The sequence below is a fragment of the Apteryx mantelli genome, chromosome 2 (assembly GCF_036417845.1).
Source record: "Apteryx mantelli isolate bAptMan1 chromosome 2, bAptMan1.hap1, whole genome shotgun sequence".
Taxonomy (NCBI): Eukaryota; Metazoa; Chordata; class Aves; order Apterygiformes; family Apterygidae; genus Apteryx; species Apteryx mantelli.
In genome coordinates this window covers 115,145,650-115,166,348 of record NC_089979.1, presented here as the reverse complement: position 1 = coordinate 115,166,348, position 20,699 = coordinate 115,145,650, and the positions used below count along the sequence as shown (strand labels likewise).

Sequence of the window (20,699 nt, the reverse complement as noted above, 5' to 3'; positions counted from 1 at the left end):
AAATATAATATCCATGAGAGTTAGCTTGTCAGTATTAATTAAATAGCTACTGCATTCCACCCCAGAAGTGGTTGCTTCGCTGTAGAAAGCAACATTGCATGTTAAATAGGCCCTTTCAAAATAGATAAAATCCCAAAGCATTTTCTACATGTATAAGTCACCCACTTTTGAGATGAAGTCACTTTCAGAATAATGTATAGCAGCTCTTCAGGAACCAAAGCAGCGCTATTAAATAATTTAGGAAACCAAGCAATGAACAATATGCTCCCCTTCTGCTCCCCAACGGAAAAAGTATGGGAAGGAAGTATTTCCATGAGAAAGTTCTGCTAAGAAGAATGCACTTACCTAATCTGGAATTTGATCAACAGAAAGCTTGGCTCTCTATCTTTTTAAAGATTGCCATGATTTCTGTAAACTGATGTTGTGGTTATTATTACTGTTTCCTCAATTTCATGTACTATGCAAAAATTGGCACTTCTGATCTTTTTAATATTATACTGAGACATTTTGTCATGGTTAATGAATGTAGCACAGATGCCATTCTTAAGAAAACCCTTAGGATTTATCACCAAGGTTTCTGATCCAAGTACGGCTTGGACCAGACCTCCTTATTTTACTAAACCTCCTGAGAATGTATCCCAAAGTCTACAGTGTGTTTGGGAAGTATATTTTTTATGATTGATTTTGTTATTTTATTCATTTTAAATGATAGTCTAATTCCACAACATCTTTCATGTGTTAGAAAATATATCAAGAAGTTGGTCTATCACTGATGATAATCCAATTAATTAAGAGGCAAGCATTCAATAATTAATAGTTACTTAAAGTGTCCACAATGTATTTTAATCATGGTTGGATTCAATTACAAGAGACATAAAGGGGATTATTGTACTTTTTCTTCCGTTGATTGTACAATGAAGTGGAAGCAGTTGGGATCCATACATATCAAAGAACAGTCAAGTTGCTACATATATTATATAACAGGAACTGCTTTTTCCAGCTGCCTGACTTTTGTCTCTTCCTTCTGCTTGAACAATGACTGTAACTAGGAGCTGTTGAGAACATGGCTTGCTTAACGTGGTGTGATTGCCTCTGATCCAGGAAAAACAGAAAGAGTTTGCCTTGGCAGCATACTTGACTGCCATGTTCCAGTATTAGCTAGCTATTTCATGGTGGCATGACACATATCTTTCATGATGCAAGTGGACAGCTGCTTTGTGGAATTGAGGGTGCAAGTCCCAAAAGCTGTTGTAGCCAAAGGGGAGCCTGAAGTACACGACTTGTGACGGGAATGTTTTGCCCATTGCTCTGCGCAACTGTATTTCAACTGTAAGAAATTGTCCCTTATGTCTGTGATGGAAAGGCCTGGGAGGAGAGGAAAAAGAGAGCCACAGAGCTTTGAAGTGCCCTTAACTATCTGATACCCAGCAGGAGTGCATCCTAATGCTCCCTTGCTGCGGCTGCAAAGAAAGACATGTGTTCTCCCCTGGAGAAGAGGAATGCTGTCTTATCTGGGTAAGACTGTCCCTCCAGGATTATTACATTCAAGTGTTTGGCGGTCAGGCAGCAGGAGTGGATGTAGTGATACCAAACAGCCTGATATCAGTAAGAGAGGACTGAAAATGAATGCATTTGGGTGGCCAAACAGCCACAGGAGAATATGCACAAATATGACTGGCCTTTAAGAACAGCTATTGATTTATCATTGTTGTTCCAGTTGTACCTACCTAGTCTTAACACCACTGTGAATCAAGAGATCTACAGTCATAGGAAAGCAAGACCCAAATAAAGTTGGATTATGCTTCCTTACTGCAGGCAAACAGAATTGGAGAAGGTAAAAGGTCTTCGTCTATGTAATTATTACAAGTGAGGTTAAAAAAAAACATGGTGGAAAAGAATTGCAGATGTATAGATTACTGTAGATTGTGGACAGTACACATTTGTATGAAGAATTGATTTTATTTTTTCTATTTTTGTCTTTTTTGTCTTTTTTTTTTTTTTAAACAAACTCATTCCACATTCATCATTCATTAGCTCATCTCTTAGGACAGGAGTCCTTCCTTTGCTTTCAGTCCTTATTCTCATCATCCAGATTTTTATAGATAGCAGTCACTTTTGCAATCATGTAATTCATTTCTTTTCCTTTTTTCTTCTTTTTTTTTTTTAACTCGATACCATCAACCATAAAATGGTGATTTCACCCAGCAGCTAGTTTATAGATGTGTTTTAAAATCCTGAAAGAGAGAAGGACAACTTGCAGCAAAATGAGGAGAGTGTTTTGGTTAAACCTTTAAAATACAATATAGCTATTCTTCTCTGGGATGAATAACATTGCTTTCAGCATCAGAAAAATAATGAATGGAAAACCCAATGTGCTCTAAAGAAGTTGAAGCTTTTTTTTTAAAGGGCTACTGCCCAAGTATGTCATCCAACAGGGGAAAGTTGGTAGCTGTATTGTTTTTTGTAAGACAGCTACCCAGACAGTGATGTGATACCTTTTATTGGGCTAACCAAAGTTAAAATTAGAACTGAGCAAATAAATCCCAGTGAGTAACAGTGCATTTAACCTTTCTTGCTTCTCATTAAGATCAACATTTTCAAAACTGGCCACTGATTTTTGGTTTCCAGCTTACAGCATGTCTAGAGAGGACCCGAGGGCTATGCCTAGTGAGTTTTCTACCTTTAACTTAATAATTTTGATCACACAAAACCTAAGAGGCACAAAATAGAGTGTGGTCCTACTTGTTCAGGATTCTTTCATTGACCAGAAAAACAGTTTCAACAAATACTTTTCAGCACCTCTGTCATTGTAGATACCCAATATACAAATCCGAACCCTGAGGGTTTTAGTTGAGTTAAGGTTCTTAGATCTCAAATCAGTGAGCATCTGTCCCTTTGTGGCTAAGCTAGAAAGTGAATTCTGGCATTTACCTGTATATTTATTTGCATTGTTATAATACAGCTGGAGGAGGCCTTGTGTGTAATATTTATGAAAAACTGTTACCTTTTGTAGAGCAGACTGTTATCAAATCAATTCCACACTGACTTCTGATTGAAACTCATTTCTCCATGGCCCTCTGGTTATTGTCCTCACTACTGTGAATTTTTAGGTGCTCCCGCAGGCACCAAGTTTAAAGATGAATTGCTCCTGCTCCATCCCACTGTGACTCCAGTCGATAGCAACGTCAGAGGCAACGCGCTACTGAAAGTGAAGTGAGTGGTGCAGCAGAGGTAAATAGGTCAAACTGCCTGCAAATAGTGAAGCTGTGTAACTCGTACTGATTCAGCACCCAATAGGTGTGGCAGAGTGGTTTCCAAAATGGTAAGCTTACTCACCAGAGTGGCCAGAGGGGAATTTTTTTTTCCCCAAGAAAAAACAGCCAGAGGGTGTAAGCAAAAGGAGCACCCTTCTCCTTCTTAATTTCTTACAGCTGCTTCATAGTTACTTGGGGCCAGACTGTTGTTAGTCATGTAGCTTTTGTGGTGAGAAGATCGTGGGTCCGATCCTCAGTGGGGATAAGCTGTAACAGGGAGCGGTGAGGTGCTGGCAGCGTGCCTGGGCACTCCTGACGCCAGGCACCAGCCCGTTTCCCCTTCTGCCCCTCTGTGCTCCTGAACGGGGCAGAGAGGAAGTGGGAAAAGTGAAGAATTATCTTAGTTTTATTTGTAAAGGGTAAATCTCTTATTCCAGCACAGGACTCCAACAGAGGCCACGTCTTGCGGTCAGACCGTGCCAGAATCCCTTAAGACCGAGGCAGGGCTCTCCATGAATTCCCCCTGGTCCGTGCCTCTGGCTCATGTCAGAGGTATTATCTGGCTCTCCTTTGTGTGTTTTCCACCCTTTGTAAACTATAGCACCGGGCAGTGCTTAGAAAATACTCATAAATAGATATAATAGTTCTTAATCGTAGCAAATCGTCTCTCCCTTCAGGCTCCCACATCTCTCTTCATCTTCACTGTGTGCCCATGAGAATATCTTTGTGTTAACATATCACATGTTGTCTCGGCTGGGTTTGGCTCAGCTGCTGCCCTGCCTTCACTACAGCCCATATTATCAAAAATGACTGGTGATTTTGATTGCCCTCCTTTTTTAGATATCCCGATTAAACTCAAGGGCTGAAGCTCAGTCTGGGAATCCAGAAAGTGAGACTCCAAATTTTCAGAATTTGGTTGTGGATGAATGGAGCTATTGTTTGGGTGCTCCCATGTTCATACCTTTGCAATGCATGTATATCCTACTGGATTCTGCTGTGAAAAAAAATACTTTGCATTGCACCATTTTAGTCTTCTAAGAGAATAATGTGTAGCTTTATATAGAGCCATCTTTTCTTGCTCATTTCTTCTAGTTAGCATCATGTAAATTCAAACTGTCTTTTCTTATCCTTTTCTGCACTTGGGCCAGCAGCCGAAAGCCTGCAAAATTATGTGCATTCTGTAGGAACAGCTTTACAAACCACAGAGACTATTTTAAAATAAATGGCCATTTTTTGAAATCCTATCATTACAGGGCAGAGGGTTGGTTATTGTCCTCTGAATGTTTCACAGCAGCAAAATTCCTGCTAAACTTCCATACCAATGCAAACTAGAATACAGCCATACAGCCTGACTTTGATTTGATCAAAATGTGACGATATGAAAGCTGGTTAGAATTTTAAGTAACTTGGTAAAAAGGTAATTCTGTGTTTTTTTTTAAACTAGCTTAATTAAAACCAAAGCCAAACAAAACCTCAAACCCACAAATTGACTTCTGAAAACAGCTTATCACCACCCAACATTTAAGAAGAAATCATTTTGTACGTTAGAATACCTGCCAGCCATTTCCTTGAGACTTCAAAGTCTACATTTAGAGATACCTAAAATAAATAGTGTATGCTACATGTAAATACATATTTAAAATTCTATAAAACATTAAAACTGATGATTAATTGTTTTCTTTGGTCACAAGTAACTCAGCTGACTCTTGGGTTAACTTGCTAATATATACAAGACATGTGACTAATACTTCACCAAAGTAAATACTTTTCCCTGTCTCTTTTCACCTCATGCTTCTAAATGATGCATTTAGAGATTTGCTCCTGTCAGAGAACGTGAGGCTTTTGCAGAACCCCTCTGCAGATCTGCGTAATGACACCAAAAGCCCACAATTAATGATCCGCTCATGTGCCCCTGAAAGTGTCACAGAAAACTGAGAGGCAGGTAGATGAATTACACTGCCTGCTGGAAGTACATTTTTCTCTTGCTCAAGTGGCTGGGTGTTTTTTGTTTTTGTTTTTTTTTGATGAAGATCTAAGATTAATCTGACCTGGGTGAATCAGTAGCAAAATTAAATGAATTTTTAACAAATTTCTACTTTGTTGTTCCTAGGAACTTGTTCATTTCTACTTTCATTTTTGTGTACTCTCTCTACTTTTGTGTTCAAGCACATGCAGAATTTCCAGGGATTCAATTATTCAAGTAGTTAGACTGGTGGGCAGTTCAGTATGACTATGAGATTTTGTAATACTGCTTCTTTAATAATGGCTATATTCTTTATTATGAAACTCCATAACTAGCAGATGTTAGACTAGATCAGTGCAGGATGACCCTGCTTTGCTTGTGTACAGCTGCATACATCCTGATGGCTAGAGCTGAAAAACACTCCTTATTATTGTCAGTTCATTGCTCTTTATATGTGTGGTACTGTCACTCAGTAAGACAGAGCAGGTATTACACTAAATGGTGTATTTAATATAAATCAGAAGCCAAGAAAAAAGTTTTCTTACCTACACCAGCTGTAATGTTGCACAGCCAGTTTTCTAAAAAAGAAGAAAAGTAAAAAAATAATTTTAAATTGCCTAAAGTTTGTATCTGGAGAATAAGAATAAAAAGGTGTTATTTGTAACATTGTCTTTTGTTTTGCTTCCAGATAAGAAAAAGTACATTGTAGTAATTGCAGGGACAGTAAAAGTGAATGCCCTGTACACCCCAAGCCGGATGAGCAAAAAGAAAAAGTACATTCTGAGAACAAACCAAGAGGGTATTTCACTCATGTAGGAGCAAGATATTAACACATACGGGTTAGACTGCTATAAACAGATCTGTGGTTCAGGTTAATTGTGGAAGCAGCTCCATCTCCTCTCTGTCATGTGGCTGCGAGCTGTGGAGCTCTAGTCTCCCAACACTGCCATCTGCCAGCAATTGCACCACACAGCAGCTTTTCTTTTTTGCCTACTATTGTCGACAAGCTGTAACTTTTTATTATAGATGGCTTAAAATTAATGGCCCTTAGTCTCCTCTCACTCATTAGAGTGTGAATGAGGGCACCCATGTGAATGAAAGGAGACTCTGACTTGATGGATTTTATTCCTCAGACATCACCTCAGAGTTTTTAAGCCTTTTAGTTGTCAGTCAAAAAAGGCCTGGGAGAAAATCTGCTCTAAAACAAGAACAACAGCAGGAAGAACAGAACAATATGAAAACTCACTTGTTAGAGTCTCGGTAGGTGAACTGATGGTCTTACAGGACACATGCAACTGGAAATGTGTCTTTTAGTAAAAATACAACGCTCTGCCTTTCTGGGCTTGCTAAAGGCTGCTGCTTTTGAGTTGGATCCTGGCTGGAAGGAAAAATGTCATGTCAGAATAAGCATGACATTTTGGGGGGGGGGGGGGGGTTAAGAACTTTGGAGTATGCGGAGTGGCTGTCCATAGCATGCAAAGGGTCTATCCTCATCTGCAGTCATCAGTCTTCCATTTTATAAAACGTTTCTAGACTCTACTCCTTATTTGTTGCAGTCATTAGCTGGGCAAAATGCAGGTTTTAGTTTGTCTCACGATTTTAAAACAAAGAAGGACTTCATGTATGGCACTCTATGTGACTTCATTAGCTCTTATCCTTTATCAGACTCACCAGATGTCCAAGGGTAAAACTAACACAAACACATATAACTCACACAAAATAACTTTTATTGTCCCTGGAAGAGAAGCTATTTGCAGCAGCTAAGTAACAAAAAGGAATACAAGCATATGCCAGTTTATTTTGTCTGTTTGGCCTATGGCCTATTTCATGATACCTGCTAGGACTTCTGTAGTAAAGACTGCATAAGCATTTCTCTTATAATTTACATTTTTCTGGTTTTAGCATATTTGATATAAAACTACAACGGTCCATTTTCTCCATATTGAAGTGATATTTTTTTCTGCTCTGTGCCAGATTCAAGTAATTTTTTTAGTTTGAGGGAGTGGTGTTTTTATATCCAGTTTAGCTTGTGCTTTTTGTTGATTTGGTTTGCATGCATACAAATGCAGATGATGATGATGATTTTGAAGACTTTTGCAGTTAGAAACTCCCTTTTGTAGGCCTATAACTTTCTGGATTCTTAGAAAATAGAATTTAAACAATGGAACTATGAAAGTTGACGATGCCAGGACATCCTATGTTAAAAAACTCTTTAAATGTTATTCATTATCTTTATCTTGCCACAAATAAATTAAATGCTCTGCATGTTCCATGAGTTTATGGAAAACTGTCAAAATGATGTGTTGTTTGATAAAATTTATAAACATTTATTCAAGAAAGTTTCACTGTAACTTTTAGGTACTTTCTTGTACTACCCTTTTATTTAATGACTTCGACCATATATCATTTTTAATCCTGTTACAATTTAAAAACCTGTTAGTGTGGTCTCTAGACCTCATTTACATCAGTTTAGTGTTCTGATTATTTTGCAGTAGGGCAGCTTTGTCAGAAACACCTCTCTGATTTATTTAGGCCAGTCCCAAGGTTTATTAATTTTATCTCATGGAGGAAAAGTGGCTGTGCAAAAATACTGTTTGTTCATTCTGGCAGATACTCTTGACTTTAGAACATGAGTAAGCACAGAAATGAATGAGTTATTCAGAAGAATCAGTTATTCAGAAGAATATGTGCCTGTATTTGAAAGGCTGTAGCCTACATCAGTACAAGAGAAGGTGAGTACCTGATCAGCCACCAAATGCTGAACTGTAGAATAACTCACACCTGCTCTCCTGCATGGGAGTGTGATGGCTGCATCACGCTGTTATGAATTGTTATCAGACTTCCCGCCTGGTGTGTTGATGCACTGGCAGTAAAACACCTCCCCAATTTACTGGTCACTCGGCAAGAATTTGCAGGGTCAGAGCTTATCAGATCCACACCTCCGATTATGGCACATATGTGTGGCCTTCTTTCCGATTTTTATATAACAAGTTATTGACTCAAGAATTCTGTTTATCTCTAGTAAAATGTTAGTAACTATAGAAATGTGTAAGCTGAATCTGTTATGCAAACCACTGTCATTGCATATTCATTGCCTTGTAAATGCATCGTCATTCAGCAGAACAGAATTTTTGGAAACAGTCTGCTGTGCCAATTTCCACAGTCTTCAATACAGTGTTTTTCAGAGATATGTTTCCTTCTTTATTTTGAAAAGTCTCATCAGCACAAAGAAACTGCATTAAAATAATGCATAGCAACACAAAAATAATAAAAGCAGGGACATTCACAATGCCAACATATACACCTTCCTATGTAGCATGTTTATTGCACACATTCTTGCATGTTAAGTGGCCCTTAAGTACACCTATGCACAAGAATTAAAACAGTGCACTTCCTGAACAAAAAAAAGTACAAGTGAACTGTAATGATTGTGTTCTTTAAGTCCTGGCAGAATTCTTAAGATCATAAAGAATGAGGTTTCTAGCTATTTGGCTTGCCAGTAAAGGAGATTATCATGAAGAAAGATGTGAATGTAATCACTGTCATCTTCTTCGCTGCTATTATTGTTAACTGTAGACCTTTTTTCATTTTAGGTGGGTGCTAACTTGAACCTTTATTATGACCAGCTAGTTGTTGACACTGTTAGCACTTTACAGCTGATCACAGGAAAAGCATCACTGGAGAAGCAGTCAAGTTAATTAAAGACTAGGTATTTGTGAATAGCCAAAATTCCATCAATCTGAATGAACCCAGACTGACTGATAAACAAAACTAATGAATATACCCTTGTGATACCAAGTGATACCATGTAGTGCTTATACTTTGTATATGTATGCTTTGTTATATGCCAGCAGTTAAATCAGAAGTCTCTATGCATATCCAATAGCAGAAGCAGAGTCTTCAGTGTGACCCTCTGATTCTGCTAAAAGCTATCATAGCTTTGAATGTTGCTTGGAAAAATAAGTGCTCCTTCACACAGGGACGCATTAGGGGTACTTAATGTGGCATCACAGCCCAAAAGGATGCAGACCTCTGATAAGATAAACTTGGGAGAGAAGGTAAGGGAGAGGTAAAAAAAAAACAAACCCAAACCTATACCCATAGCATTGAGTGGGTGAAACTAAGGTGGGGGAATTAAGATGGTGTATTTCCCTCCCATGCTGTGTTTCACTTCATGAGAGATTTAAATTAATGTAAAGTGACTCTTCTCCACGGCAGGTCACCATTATCAATATCGGTGAGGAAGCAGAAAGAAACCGAGGTTGCTCCTAACAACAACCGTTTCCCCTTTTTCCAGATGAGGAGGGAGATAGGGGAGCAGGGCAGTGGGAGACTGCATGGCCTCAGCAAGCTGGTTTACAGGGCAGCTAACAGGCTGGGAAGCATGGCAGAGGCATGTTACGAGGAGGCTTCGAGTGCCATTTTGGCAGGTGTTTCAAGCAATGGAGACGGGCAAATTCCTCTCCCGAACCCGTGTGCAGCCACAAATAAGGCACAGACCCAGGGAGCTCCCCCTATGGAGCACTCGTGCAACAATTTCTTCTCACAGACGTTGTTTCAGAGGTAAGTTTTAGGCCCAGACAGTGTGTTGAAGGTGTTTTAGTCGTGCTCACACTTCTTTCCACAGGGAAGGTAAAACTATATAACAAATCTGTGTATATTGCTCGGTAACTGCCCTGCCCCCAGTATGATTTCATTACATGTTCTTATTAACTGTGAATGAGTTAAGGCAGGAATTGAATGTGATGTTCACTTGCTGTCACCTCTTGTCTTCATTTTATAAGGGAGATGAATTTTTTCACATTTTCAGAGTATTTTAGTCTTTTGCTGCTATTTGGATGCCAGAATTATTAGTTGATGCCCCCAGTGCTTTGTGAATTGTATTCATTTCTCACACCAGATGACATTAATATTTAATGAATTTTAGACCATCGTGAAGAGAAGACTTGATGCACACAAAGATATAAGTACTCTCCTGTGGTAGTTGTCACTTGAGAAATTATTAGGGTAGCTTCCTGCCCCCCCCCCCCCCCGAGGCTGTTGCTTTAGAAGGACTGTGAATGCACTGGAATGATAAAAGGGAAATGTAGATAGAGATGAAAGAAAAAGCCAGTTTGCCAAAAGATTCAGTACATCTTTCCAATGGAAAAAACATTCAGAGCAGTGAAGATCTCTTCTAGGGTAGTGTGTAATATGTAACCCTGTGTATCTCTACATGGTTATCTATGGTGAAAATACAGGGAATGATGAAGATGTTTCCCAGAAAAGCAGTATTCAGATTACAGACCGTATATTTATGTACTGAGTTTGTTATGTACTCTACATGATGTGGAGCAAATTTTTTATCCTAATTACATTTTTATGGAGTATAAAATCCCTTTCTCTTTGTATTTCCTTTAATGGCATCTAAATGATCATATTTGACTATGTAGCTTCAACCTGTACAAATTGAGATTGGGTGATATGAAAAAAGTAGGCTTTCTTTTTTCATACAGAGGGATTTTGCTGGTGATTTCTACAAGTTTACCAAGATCAATTTTCTGTAATCCCTATCATAGGGAATTTTAGCCATTTTAGGACTTTTGCTTCCCACTGTAAGGGTAGGTGACAAATTGTGTTGGAAATGAGGTATGCATTATCTTATGTTTTAGAACAAAGATTCAGGCTTTCCGGGTTCTTCTTGTTTTGTTTTTTTTTTTTTTTTTTTTCCTTAAGTGAACCTGGAAATCTAATTGCCTTGCATCTTACTGGGAAGTAAAACGTATTTAAAGCAGGGCTGTACATACCAGCCTGTGTCGTGCACCTGATTTGTTATTGCTTTAAGCCTTTTTGAAATAGTAAGTCAGATCCACCCTCCACCCCCCAAAAGCAAATAAAAACGTGTGTAAATCCGAAAACGTTTTTCAGCTTGTCATCAGACTAGTTTATTTCTGAGTGTTCATTTCCCCAAATGAAACATCACAGTTGAAGGAAAACGATTTGTAAAACAGACTTGTAAAGATCTGTCAGAGAAAAATCTCCTGCCATATACCAAAAATGTCATACCGCCCAGATGATACACGCGCGTGTGTATGCAAAAGAGAGGTGTATGCCTATATCTAATATTGCCTGTGTTTATATCCGGAATAGCAAAATGTGGAAGTGGAAAGCGTTAAGGAGGAAATGGAAAGACTAAAACCCCCCGGGGCGCGACGGAGTGACGGACGCGGCGCGGCAGGTCAGGTTCAGGGAAGGGGAGCGCAGCCCCGCGAGCCCCCAGCCCGCTGCTCCCTCGCCGAGAAGCCCCTTTGCGGGGCGGGGGGCAGAGTGAGCCCCAGCTCCTGCCGAGCCCGCGGCGGGAGGAGGCAGCCCGGGGCGAAGCGGGCCCCGGGGCTGGGCAGGGGGCACCCGGGCAGCGGCGGGGAGCTGCCCCGGGCAGGGCGGGAGAACCCCCCCTCGGGGCAGCCCCCGGGGGCGGCCCGCGGCGGCGGGGAGGGAAGGGGGGAAGGAGGCAGGGAGGGACGGAGCAGAGCGGAGCGCCCCGGCCCCGGCGGCAGCCGCGACCGGCGGGGAGCGGAGCCGCCGCGGCGTTTGCAGGCGTTTGCTGGCTCTGCTGCCCGTGCCGTCCCGCTCCGCTCCGCTCCGCTCTCGCTCCGCTCGCTGCTCGCCGGTCGGAGCTGCCCCCAGCGCGGACGGCGCTGACACGGGCCGGGCAGGGACGAGCCCGCCGGAGGGAGCCGGGCGCCGCCGCTTGCCGCCCAGGTACCCGGGGTTGCGCCAGCACCGGACCTCCTCGAGGATCCGAGTTTCCTCCTCTCCTTTTACCTGCTCCTCCTCCTCCTCCTCCTCCTCCTCTTCTTCTCCTCCTCGGTGCTTTCCCTCTCGCCCTCCTCCCCCCTGCCCGGCGCGGCGCGGTGCGGAGCAGAGCGGTGCGGAGCGGAGCGGCGGCCGGGCGCAGCCCCCCGACGCCGGGCGCGGCGGCGCGGCCCCGGGCGGTGCTCGGCGCGGCCGGGGGAGGGAGTGGCCGGGCACCTCCCGGCGGGGAGCCGGGGTCTGGGGCTGGCAGCCGGCGTGTGCGTGTGTGCGCCGGGGGGGGAGGGAGGCATGGGGCCGGGGGGTGCCGGAGGAGGGACTATGGGGAGAGGAAGGTATAAGAAGGGATGCGGGCAGGGGCGGGGGGCGATGCAAAGAGGGGGTGCGGGGCCGAGGGGCCGGCGCTGACAGCCGCTTTCCCCGCACCGGCAATCCCCTCCCCCGGTGCCGCCGTGGGGTGGGACTCCCCGGCGGGCAGCGTCTCCCTCCCTCCCTTCCTCCTCCTCCTCCTCCTCTCGCTGCCGCGCGGGGCCGGGGGCGGGTGCCGGAGGCGGCCGTGCTCCGCCACCCGACGGCGCGTCCCGCAGCGGCCGCCGCGGCGCGATGCGGCGGCTCGGCGGGGGCAGGGGCAGGGGCAGGGGCAGAGGCAGGGGCAGGGGCAGGGGACGGGACCGGTCGGCGGCGCCGCGCATCGTCCCGGCCACCGCCGCCACCGCCGCCGCCACCGTCCTCCTGGGCGCCCTGTGCCTCCCCGCGGCGCTGGCCTCCTCCCTGCTCACAGGTAAGGGGCGCGGGCGGGCGCGCAGGCGGCGCGGTGCCCACCTGCCGTCGGGGCGCGGCCCCCCGTGGGAAAGGCGGGCGCTGTAGGTGTTGCGGCGGGGTCTGGGGCAGGGGAAGCGCAGCGGCTGCGCCTCTGCCCCTTCCTTCCCCCGCCCCGAGGGGTATGTCTTACCCAGACCTGGGGCGCGAAGCGGAGCGCTCTAGCGCGAGCAGCGGGGCATTGGGTTTCCAGCATGACACAACGCAGACTCATCGGGGACAGGGCCATAAAGGGATTTCCAGTTTGATTCGTTTTGACAGTTAGCCTGCTAATTTTGACTCGTTTGCCAGTTGGCTGTCGTGCATTAGAAAGGATGCTTGGTTTAGTGCTTGTGTTGTACGGGTGATTCTGGTCCAAATCCTCTGAACGTGATGGACAGCTTTCTACTGATTTCAGTGAGCTCTGGATCTATCATTATAGAAGTATCCTGCTTTGCATGGAGTACTCATTATTCCCCACATGTCATCTGAGAAGAGAAAAAGCGTCCTTCTTTGCTATAACTGGGACACAAAGAAAGTCTAGGTTTGTGCGTCAATAAAAGGCCAGTCATTTACCCATTCCCTTTGGAATCTTACAGAAACGCCTAACATCCTTGGTTGCTTAAAAGAGGCAACTTAAGGCAAAACTTAAAATTGAAGGTGAGGAATGGAGCAACTAGGATAGTTTCCAAAAACAGATGAGGGAATTAAAATATGTCCATATTTTTTAATTTTTATTTCTCTTTCAGGATCTGTTGCAAAATGTGAAAACGAAGGGGAAGTTCTACAGATACCATTTATCACAGACAACCCATGTATAATGTGCGTTTGCCTGGTAAGTTTGGATTTCAGATAATAAGAACATTCAGGCCTGTACTAAGAGTAACTGCACAAAGGGGGGGAACATTTTACCTAATAAAATCTTGGGTACCTCTGTTGCCTTTATGTAACACAGGGTTATCTCAGTCCTGAGCTAATGGAAAGTAATCCAATCCACGATCTGGCAATCATTTCTTTGACTTTAAAACTCTCAGGCACAAAGTTATACATGACTTTGTAGCAATAGTATGACATTGTGAAACTGCATTTGTTATGTGAATTCAGGGTGAGAACAGTTTTTACAAAGTCAGAGGTGCTCTGGCACACAAAAGTCCTTGCATATAGCTCAGCAAAGAGGGTGAAAGGTAGAGGTTTGGAAATGCTGCTGCTTCTAGCTTCAACATGCTTAGTGTCACACGCCAATGGCTGATGAACGGGCATGAGGGGCCATGGTGCAGGCTGCGATGGGACTGTACGCGCTGTAGTAAGACGACAGTGAAAGCACAAGTGATGCTTTTATCAAAGTGCTTTATTCCAAGGATGAAACTGCCTCTTGTGCTGGGAATTCAGCAGTTAATAATGTCACTGGTTGATACACATTTCTGGGAGAAATATTCTGCCAGAACGCTTCAGAGTTAAGCATTTTGGAAGCAATTCAGCTTGGGAAGTCAAGGCTTAAGAGTTATTGAAAAATAGTTGTTCTAAATAATTTTTTTCACAATATATTTAAGAGAAAGCCATAAACCTTAATTTGCTGTTGAATGCAAAGGAAAACATAGACAGAAATCACTACATTTTACATTTTGGAAGTTACAGAAGAGCTGGATCTACAGAATGTTTTCTGCTTTAGGACTGAAATATCAAGAACCCCAATTCTATTACTGCTATTGATATTATTAGCATTTCTGGAAAGCCATCACTGTTTTAACTCTATAAAAGAGTTAAAGAATTGTTTCAGACTGCCTTTAGAAGGCAATTTTGGCAACTGTAGGAATGAACCACAATGAACCTGATCTTAAGCCTGCTGAAGTTGATGGATGTCACCTCACTGACTTCAGTAGATTTTAAATGAGACTCGGTGATAACTTTTTAGCTAGTAGTGTTAAAGAATAAGTTATTGATTCTTCTGAGTAGAGAGGGATGGGAAAAGGAGGGGAATGGGATGTGGTGAGTAAAGAAATCAAAGGGAAAACAAGAAAAGAAATGAAGCTGTGTTTTATCATGGATCACCTTCCTAAATATGTCTGCCACCACTCTTGCTAATGGAAGCTGGTGTTAACCAGTGAGGAAGCAATTTATCTGTGAAGGAGCAGAAGTTCGGTCTTGGGCATCAGGGCAATAATGCTTATATATATGCCCCTTATATATAATACTTATAGATCTCTCTAGACTTTGGCTTATTAAATCAATGAGCACCCTTTTAGTGTATGAACATGAAGAACTGCAAAAAACATGGGATGTAAGAAATCTATGTGGTTTGAGGGGCTTACTTTAGAGAACCAGCAAATGAGGACATTTGGTTCCCTTCTATGCATGTAGGATACTACATGCTATTAAGAATGTGGATGCCTAGGGAGCAACTGCAGTTACCTGCACTGGATACGGTCTCTTTTATTTCTGCCAATGGATAAAAGTAATCTCTGTTTCTTGAGAGGGAAGCTGGGAGACTTGGCAGAGGAGAAGGAAACCCGTCTGGAGATACTGACTTTAACACTGTGCAGCATCCAAAGCAATGACTTATTGGACAGCCAGTTTCTGAAATCCTTGTCAGGCCTGCCATGAGGGAAAAGGTCAGTTATAAGAGGTCTGGGGAGAGCAGAAACAAAAGAAGCAATGTAGTGATTTGTGACCAGGAGGGGAAAAAGAACCGGGTTTCCTTCTATCCAACTAGAAATATTGATTGTTTAAAAGCCATGCAGTGAGGAACTTTCTCTGGAAGGCTGATCATGCTCTACAAGGGCAAACCTGATGGATGTTCGTACAGTAAGGAGTGAGCAACTAACAAGAGAGCTTAATCAGCTGTTCCAGGAAGGAAGCAATTGCTGTCCAAGCATGAACAGAAAATTCAACAAAGGGCACTTGTGTTAGAAACAACAGTAAAACAAGTAACTGAATTACTGGATTGGATTCTGACAGACCTTCCCTAGCGGTAATACATTTAGCACAAATGCAAACTGTCGTAAAGAACTGCACAAGTTACAGAAATCTGAATGGCCCCGGGAAGAAGAGGAATATCTAAATAACATCCTTCCAGGTCTTTCCCATCTTGCAAATGAGGGAAGACAACTGAAATGCTGGAACTGAATCCTCAAACGTTTGACAGAGCTGATGCTGGGGGCTGTGTCCTGTGGAGCACAGGGACGCGTCCCAGCGAGGGAGGGAGAGGGAAGCAGCAGGAGTGAAGCAGTCTCCCGCTCACAACTTTTATTCCCTGGCTGAATCAGTCAGGAGGGCAAAGCAAGGGGTGGTGCTCCAAGAGGAGATGTGGTAAAACCGAGAAACTCACAGGCCACAGTCAAGTTGCAATAATGCAACAAAGATTGCAAAGAGCAATTACAAATGCAATTCCTAATACGCCACTGAGAAGTCTTGATAGAAAGACCAAAACCAAAAGTTGCTTATTCTTATTGGTTGACAGGGTAGACTGATTTTCATGATAATGATTAAAAACAAAGCATATAAAACAGACCCTGGGTTCAGGGATTGCTGCTTTATATGAAAGGTTCTGTTTTGTCTTTTTGAGTTATTGATAACACAAAACTCTGAATCTCGAATACAAAAATGACACTGGTGGGGATCTTCTAGAGACAGCTAAGTCTAACTAGCAAACAAGATGAGTTCATGTGCATCTGCTGTAATGTGTGTAAAGAGAAGTTGTGATATGGGAATTCAGGCTGGGGGACATGTGCTGGAGTTTTCATGTAGCACGTAGTAAATCATTCACTTCTAAAGTATAGGTAATGCTTTTCTAATAAAAAAGGCACTGCACCCACTATGAGATAACTCTATTTCAGACCTCCCTACTTGTTAAACTGAAATTTGTTGGAGTATGCAGAACAACACTGATATTTGCTCTTAATATAAAGAAACAGACGTAAGACTAAGTGCATGTATGTGTGCAAGTGTAAATGTACACTGAAGGTCTGTGTGTAAGAACTGCAGCAGAGCAAGCCGCTATGGATAATGTTGGATTTTGCATTGTGTGATGCTTTCAAGTGATGTGATACGATGCTTTAATCAGAAGTATGCTTTAGTTTTGAATATGTGTTTCAGCACCGAAGTAATCGGGTGAAAGCTAGTGATACAGAGAAAGTCAGACAAGAGGGTCCAGTGAACCGTCTGGTGTTAAACGTCTATGAGTCTACACAACCTAAAAATATTTTCTGGTAGCAAACATGAGAACTAACAAAGTGTCTGCAAGAATTTACCTTTTACTTAGGACTGATAAAGCTCCTTCTGCTTTTGCATTTTGGATGGAATTACTCATCATTACTCATCAAGTTCTGACAGGATCAAAATTTAGAGATCCCTAGTTTATATTTGATACGCTTCCAATTTATGGTCATAATGATGGCCATAAAAGTGATCATTTTAAGCATCTATAAGCAAATAGTTTTGATGTGAGTTTTTACAATTACAACACTTAAGCAATTCTATATTGCTTTCCAACTAATCATCTCTAAGCACTTGATAAACATGGATGAATTTGATTTCCAAAGAACTGATCATTAATTGCAGCTGACCACAAGAAATGACCATTTTTGTTGCAGAAGAGAACATCAAAGTCACAGAGAGATTGTGGTTTATCCACAAGGAATTTCTTGGTGGACTGTGGTGAAAGCTCAGGCCTCCTAACTCCTGGTCTAATGGTTTGATGACAAAACCATCCCTTTTCACTTCACTAACATTTGCTTTATGAGTGGCTATGTGTAGTATAGTCACAGTATTAACACATTTGTTTTCTTTTTGTCTCTCTGATAACGGGCAGGCTGCACTGATACCAGGTTTTTGAAGTGTCTGCTCAACTAAACTTGTTCTAAGACATAGATGGGCAAAGGCAAATTAAGCTGACTTTATGATCCGGAGGTTTCGGGAACTGTAATGATGACTTGCTGTTCCTATCTGAAAAATGATGTTAGGGCACGTGTGCTTTGGTCTTCTGCACGCTTCCGCTTTGGACATCTGTGGTTCTGCATCTCCAAGGAGACTTACTATCTCTGAAAAAACTCCTGGGTTTCCATAGGACTTGGGACACAGGCATAGCACAAAGCAGGCTGATGGTAATTGGAAGTACCTGTTTTCCTATGCATACACATTGTGCACTGTTAGACACAGAAACTGGAGAACGCACCGGCATCCTTAGTACTTAGAGCTAGTGGTTAAAATGGAAAGATAGATGTTGCACTCAAAAATTGTTGTACTGAAGCTAGGCCAGATAAAAATTGCAGGTAGGCCTACTTGTGAAGTGCTGGTGCAGTATACTATGGTAGACTGGCCCATTTCAGCCATGGTTATAGCCAAGCACTTCTCTGACCAAGACGTGAAAAAGACTCCCTCTAAAAGGCAGCGAGCTCCTTATCAAGGGAAGGTACCCAGCTGAATGGGAATGCCAGATATGACAAACAGTAGCAAGGATTAAATACACCAACTCTGAAGAAAAATATAGTTATCAAAAAAAGGCAAGTATTATAATAAGGATAAGGATATGACCCTTGGCAGTACAAAAAAATACTTGTAGAACATATTACTGAGTACAACTGTGAAATTATTTTGTGTTAATTTAGTGGTCAATAATAAGAAAATCTAATGTCCTGCTGGACTGTGGAAATCAAAGCAGTGAAACTCTGTGGGTTATGAAGCTGAATGAAAAAAGTTTAGGTTTTAAAGAACTTTTCTGAATTGGCATGGTGATTATAGGTAAAGATATATAATCTTCATAGCATTCATAATGGAATTATATTGGTTCAGTCTGAGAAACTGATTCTTTTATTCTAGTTATTAAATGCTTTAAGAGCACCAGGGATTATAACTGTACTACCTAATGCAAAAATTCCCTTCTAAAAATATTCTCGCTTGTCTGTGAAAAACAAGATTATTTCCATCTTTAGGAGCACTTTATGCACCTTTACAGTTTGAGAAGGTTTGAAACATGTCATGTGTAACAGATTCAGATCTTTATATTTCATATGTGAAAGTATTAGGCTGAGGGTAGTGGAGACATGAGTGAATTTGTGCTAGTAGAAACAGAACTTCATAAATATGAAGATTTACCACAAATAATACTATCTGGACTTTCTGTAGCAGATATATATTGAGCATTTTGACATGTTAAGGGGAAAATGCTTTTAGCAGAATATTGGGGGAACTTTTGATTAGACTTCTTTTATACGGACGTCAGCGTATAAAATGGTCATGGAATATTTTAAGTTCAGCTTTGGTACAAGTACAGTAAATGGCCAAGTGCAGCAGAGTTTTTGTTGGTACAGCTTTTTGGCTGGAAGGTATCTAAAACTCAAAATAGAAATAGACTCACACCTGATATTATGGCATTTGCTTTCAAGAAATATATACTCAACATAAGGGTGGAAAAGACATAAAAATGCTATAGTCCGGCAGAAATAGGTGAAATGAGAACCTGTGTATAATTATAGGATGAAAACATAAAAACCCCACAGAATTAGCTTAGCCTGAATTAAACTTCTGAGTCTGAGTTTTTTGAAGGTGTGATGAGCTCAGCAGTGACAACGATGACAGGTGGTAGTGCTGGTGGTGGTGAGGAGAGCCATGTAATTTCATCCTCATTTATCATCATCTACATGAACCCTGAACCTCTTGCCAGAAGCAAGCAGGGATCCAAGAATAACCTATTCATTGGCTAGTGGTGGATGTAGTTTTAAAATGAATGGACCAAAAATGCCAGCTAAAAGGGATAGGTGAGAAGCCAGTCTGTTGCTGTTAATTACAATGAAATAGGTAACCACACCTTAGGTAACGATGGCCTGTGCATTGCAAGAGCTTATCTCAGTTGGGCAGAAAATTATTCTTACTTTGTCAGGAGAATGCAGGGTAGTATTTTCAGTGTGTTCTTTGTGGGAAAGAAGTTTCTTTCTTTCTCTTTTTTTTTTCTTTTTTTTGAAATACTTAAGAACAAAGTGAGTTGTGTCAAGAAACAGCTGATAAAAGTCAGGGGTGATCTTGACAAACCACATCTAAACCAGGGCCATTTCCCCCCTCTTTTCTTCCCTCCCTCTCCCCTCATGCCTGTGCCTCAAATTTGCCAACCGCACCTGAGGAGTCATAGTCATATGTCTCAACCTTTTATCACCTAAATCCAGAACAGAAGGAAATAAATGTGAGCCAGAAAGTGTAACCAAGTGTTGGAAACCTAAGAAAAGTTTGGAGACAGGAGCTCACGAAACTAGAAATCAGAGCTTTGCTTGGCATAAGTTTTATTCAGCATGAAACATCATTCTGTAGTTTAAATTTCCGCTTTTAAATCCAAATGTGCAATGTAGAATTTGACCTTTGCTTGTAAAAAAATTATGTTAAATTTGGAATTATAAGATCTAGTGTTCTACCTAGCTTGAACCAAATGAGTAGGGAAACCAAGTGCAAGCAGACCAAAAAATGGAAGAAAGCACCTCTACCCTTTGTCCTCCCTGTACGCCTCAAAAAAACCAACTCCTTATCGAAGGCTAAAGCAAGAAAGCTACTGGATTTTCAGGGATTCTTTACTATATAGCATATATATATAATATAGTTGATTCTTGTGGCACAATAGACAAGCTGAAATTGTATAGCTAGCCTGAAAGTAAGTTTGACACATGTTCAGTGAAGATGGCAATGTTTTAGTACATCAGGATTCAATTGTTGCGTCAAGGTATAATGTGGCCCAGATGATTTTTAGAGGACTAGTGCATATTAAAAAAAGAAAAAATCAAACAATTCTTTCATACCTATTTTATTTAATATAATTTCAATAGTTTGCGTACATCAACTACAGAACCTACCAAGACTGCATCTTCTTTCAATTTAAATATTCTTGGTCTTTATGATTGTATAATATAATCGGC

General features: G+C 41.9%; 1 protein-coding gene across 1 annotated transcript in view; it reads left to right on the top strand.

The window, feature by feature from the left end:
- Positions 1 to 12,612: 12,612 nt before the first annotated feature.
- The window catches only part of BMPER (BMP binding endothelial regulator), a 156,487-nt gene continuing 148,400 nt past the window's right edge, over positions 12,613 to 20,699 (top strand). Inside the window, exons 1-2 of the mRNA XM_067292180.1 lie at positions 12,613 to 12,790; positions 13,557 to 13,642. Coding sequence (XP_067148281.1) covers positions 12,613 to 12,790; positions 13,557 to 13,642 — 264 coding nt within the window. The remainder of the gene's footprint in view (positions 12,791 to 13,556; positions 13,643 to 20,699) is intronic.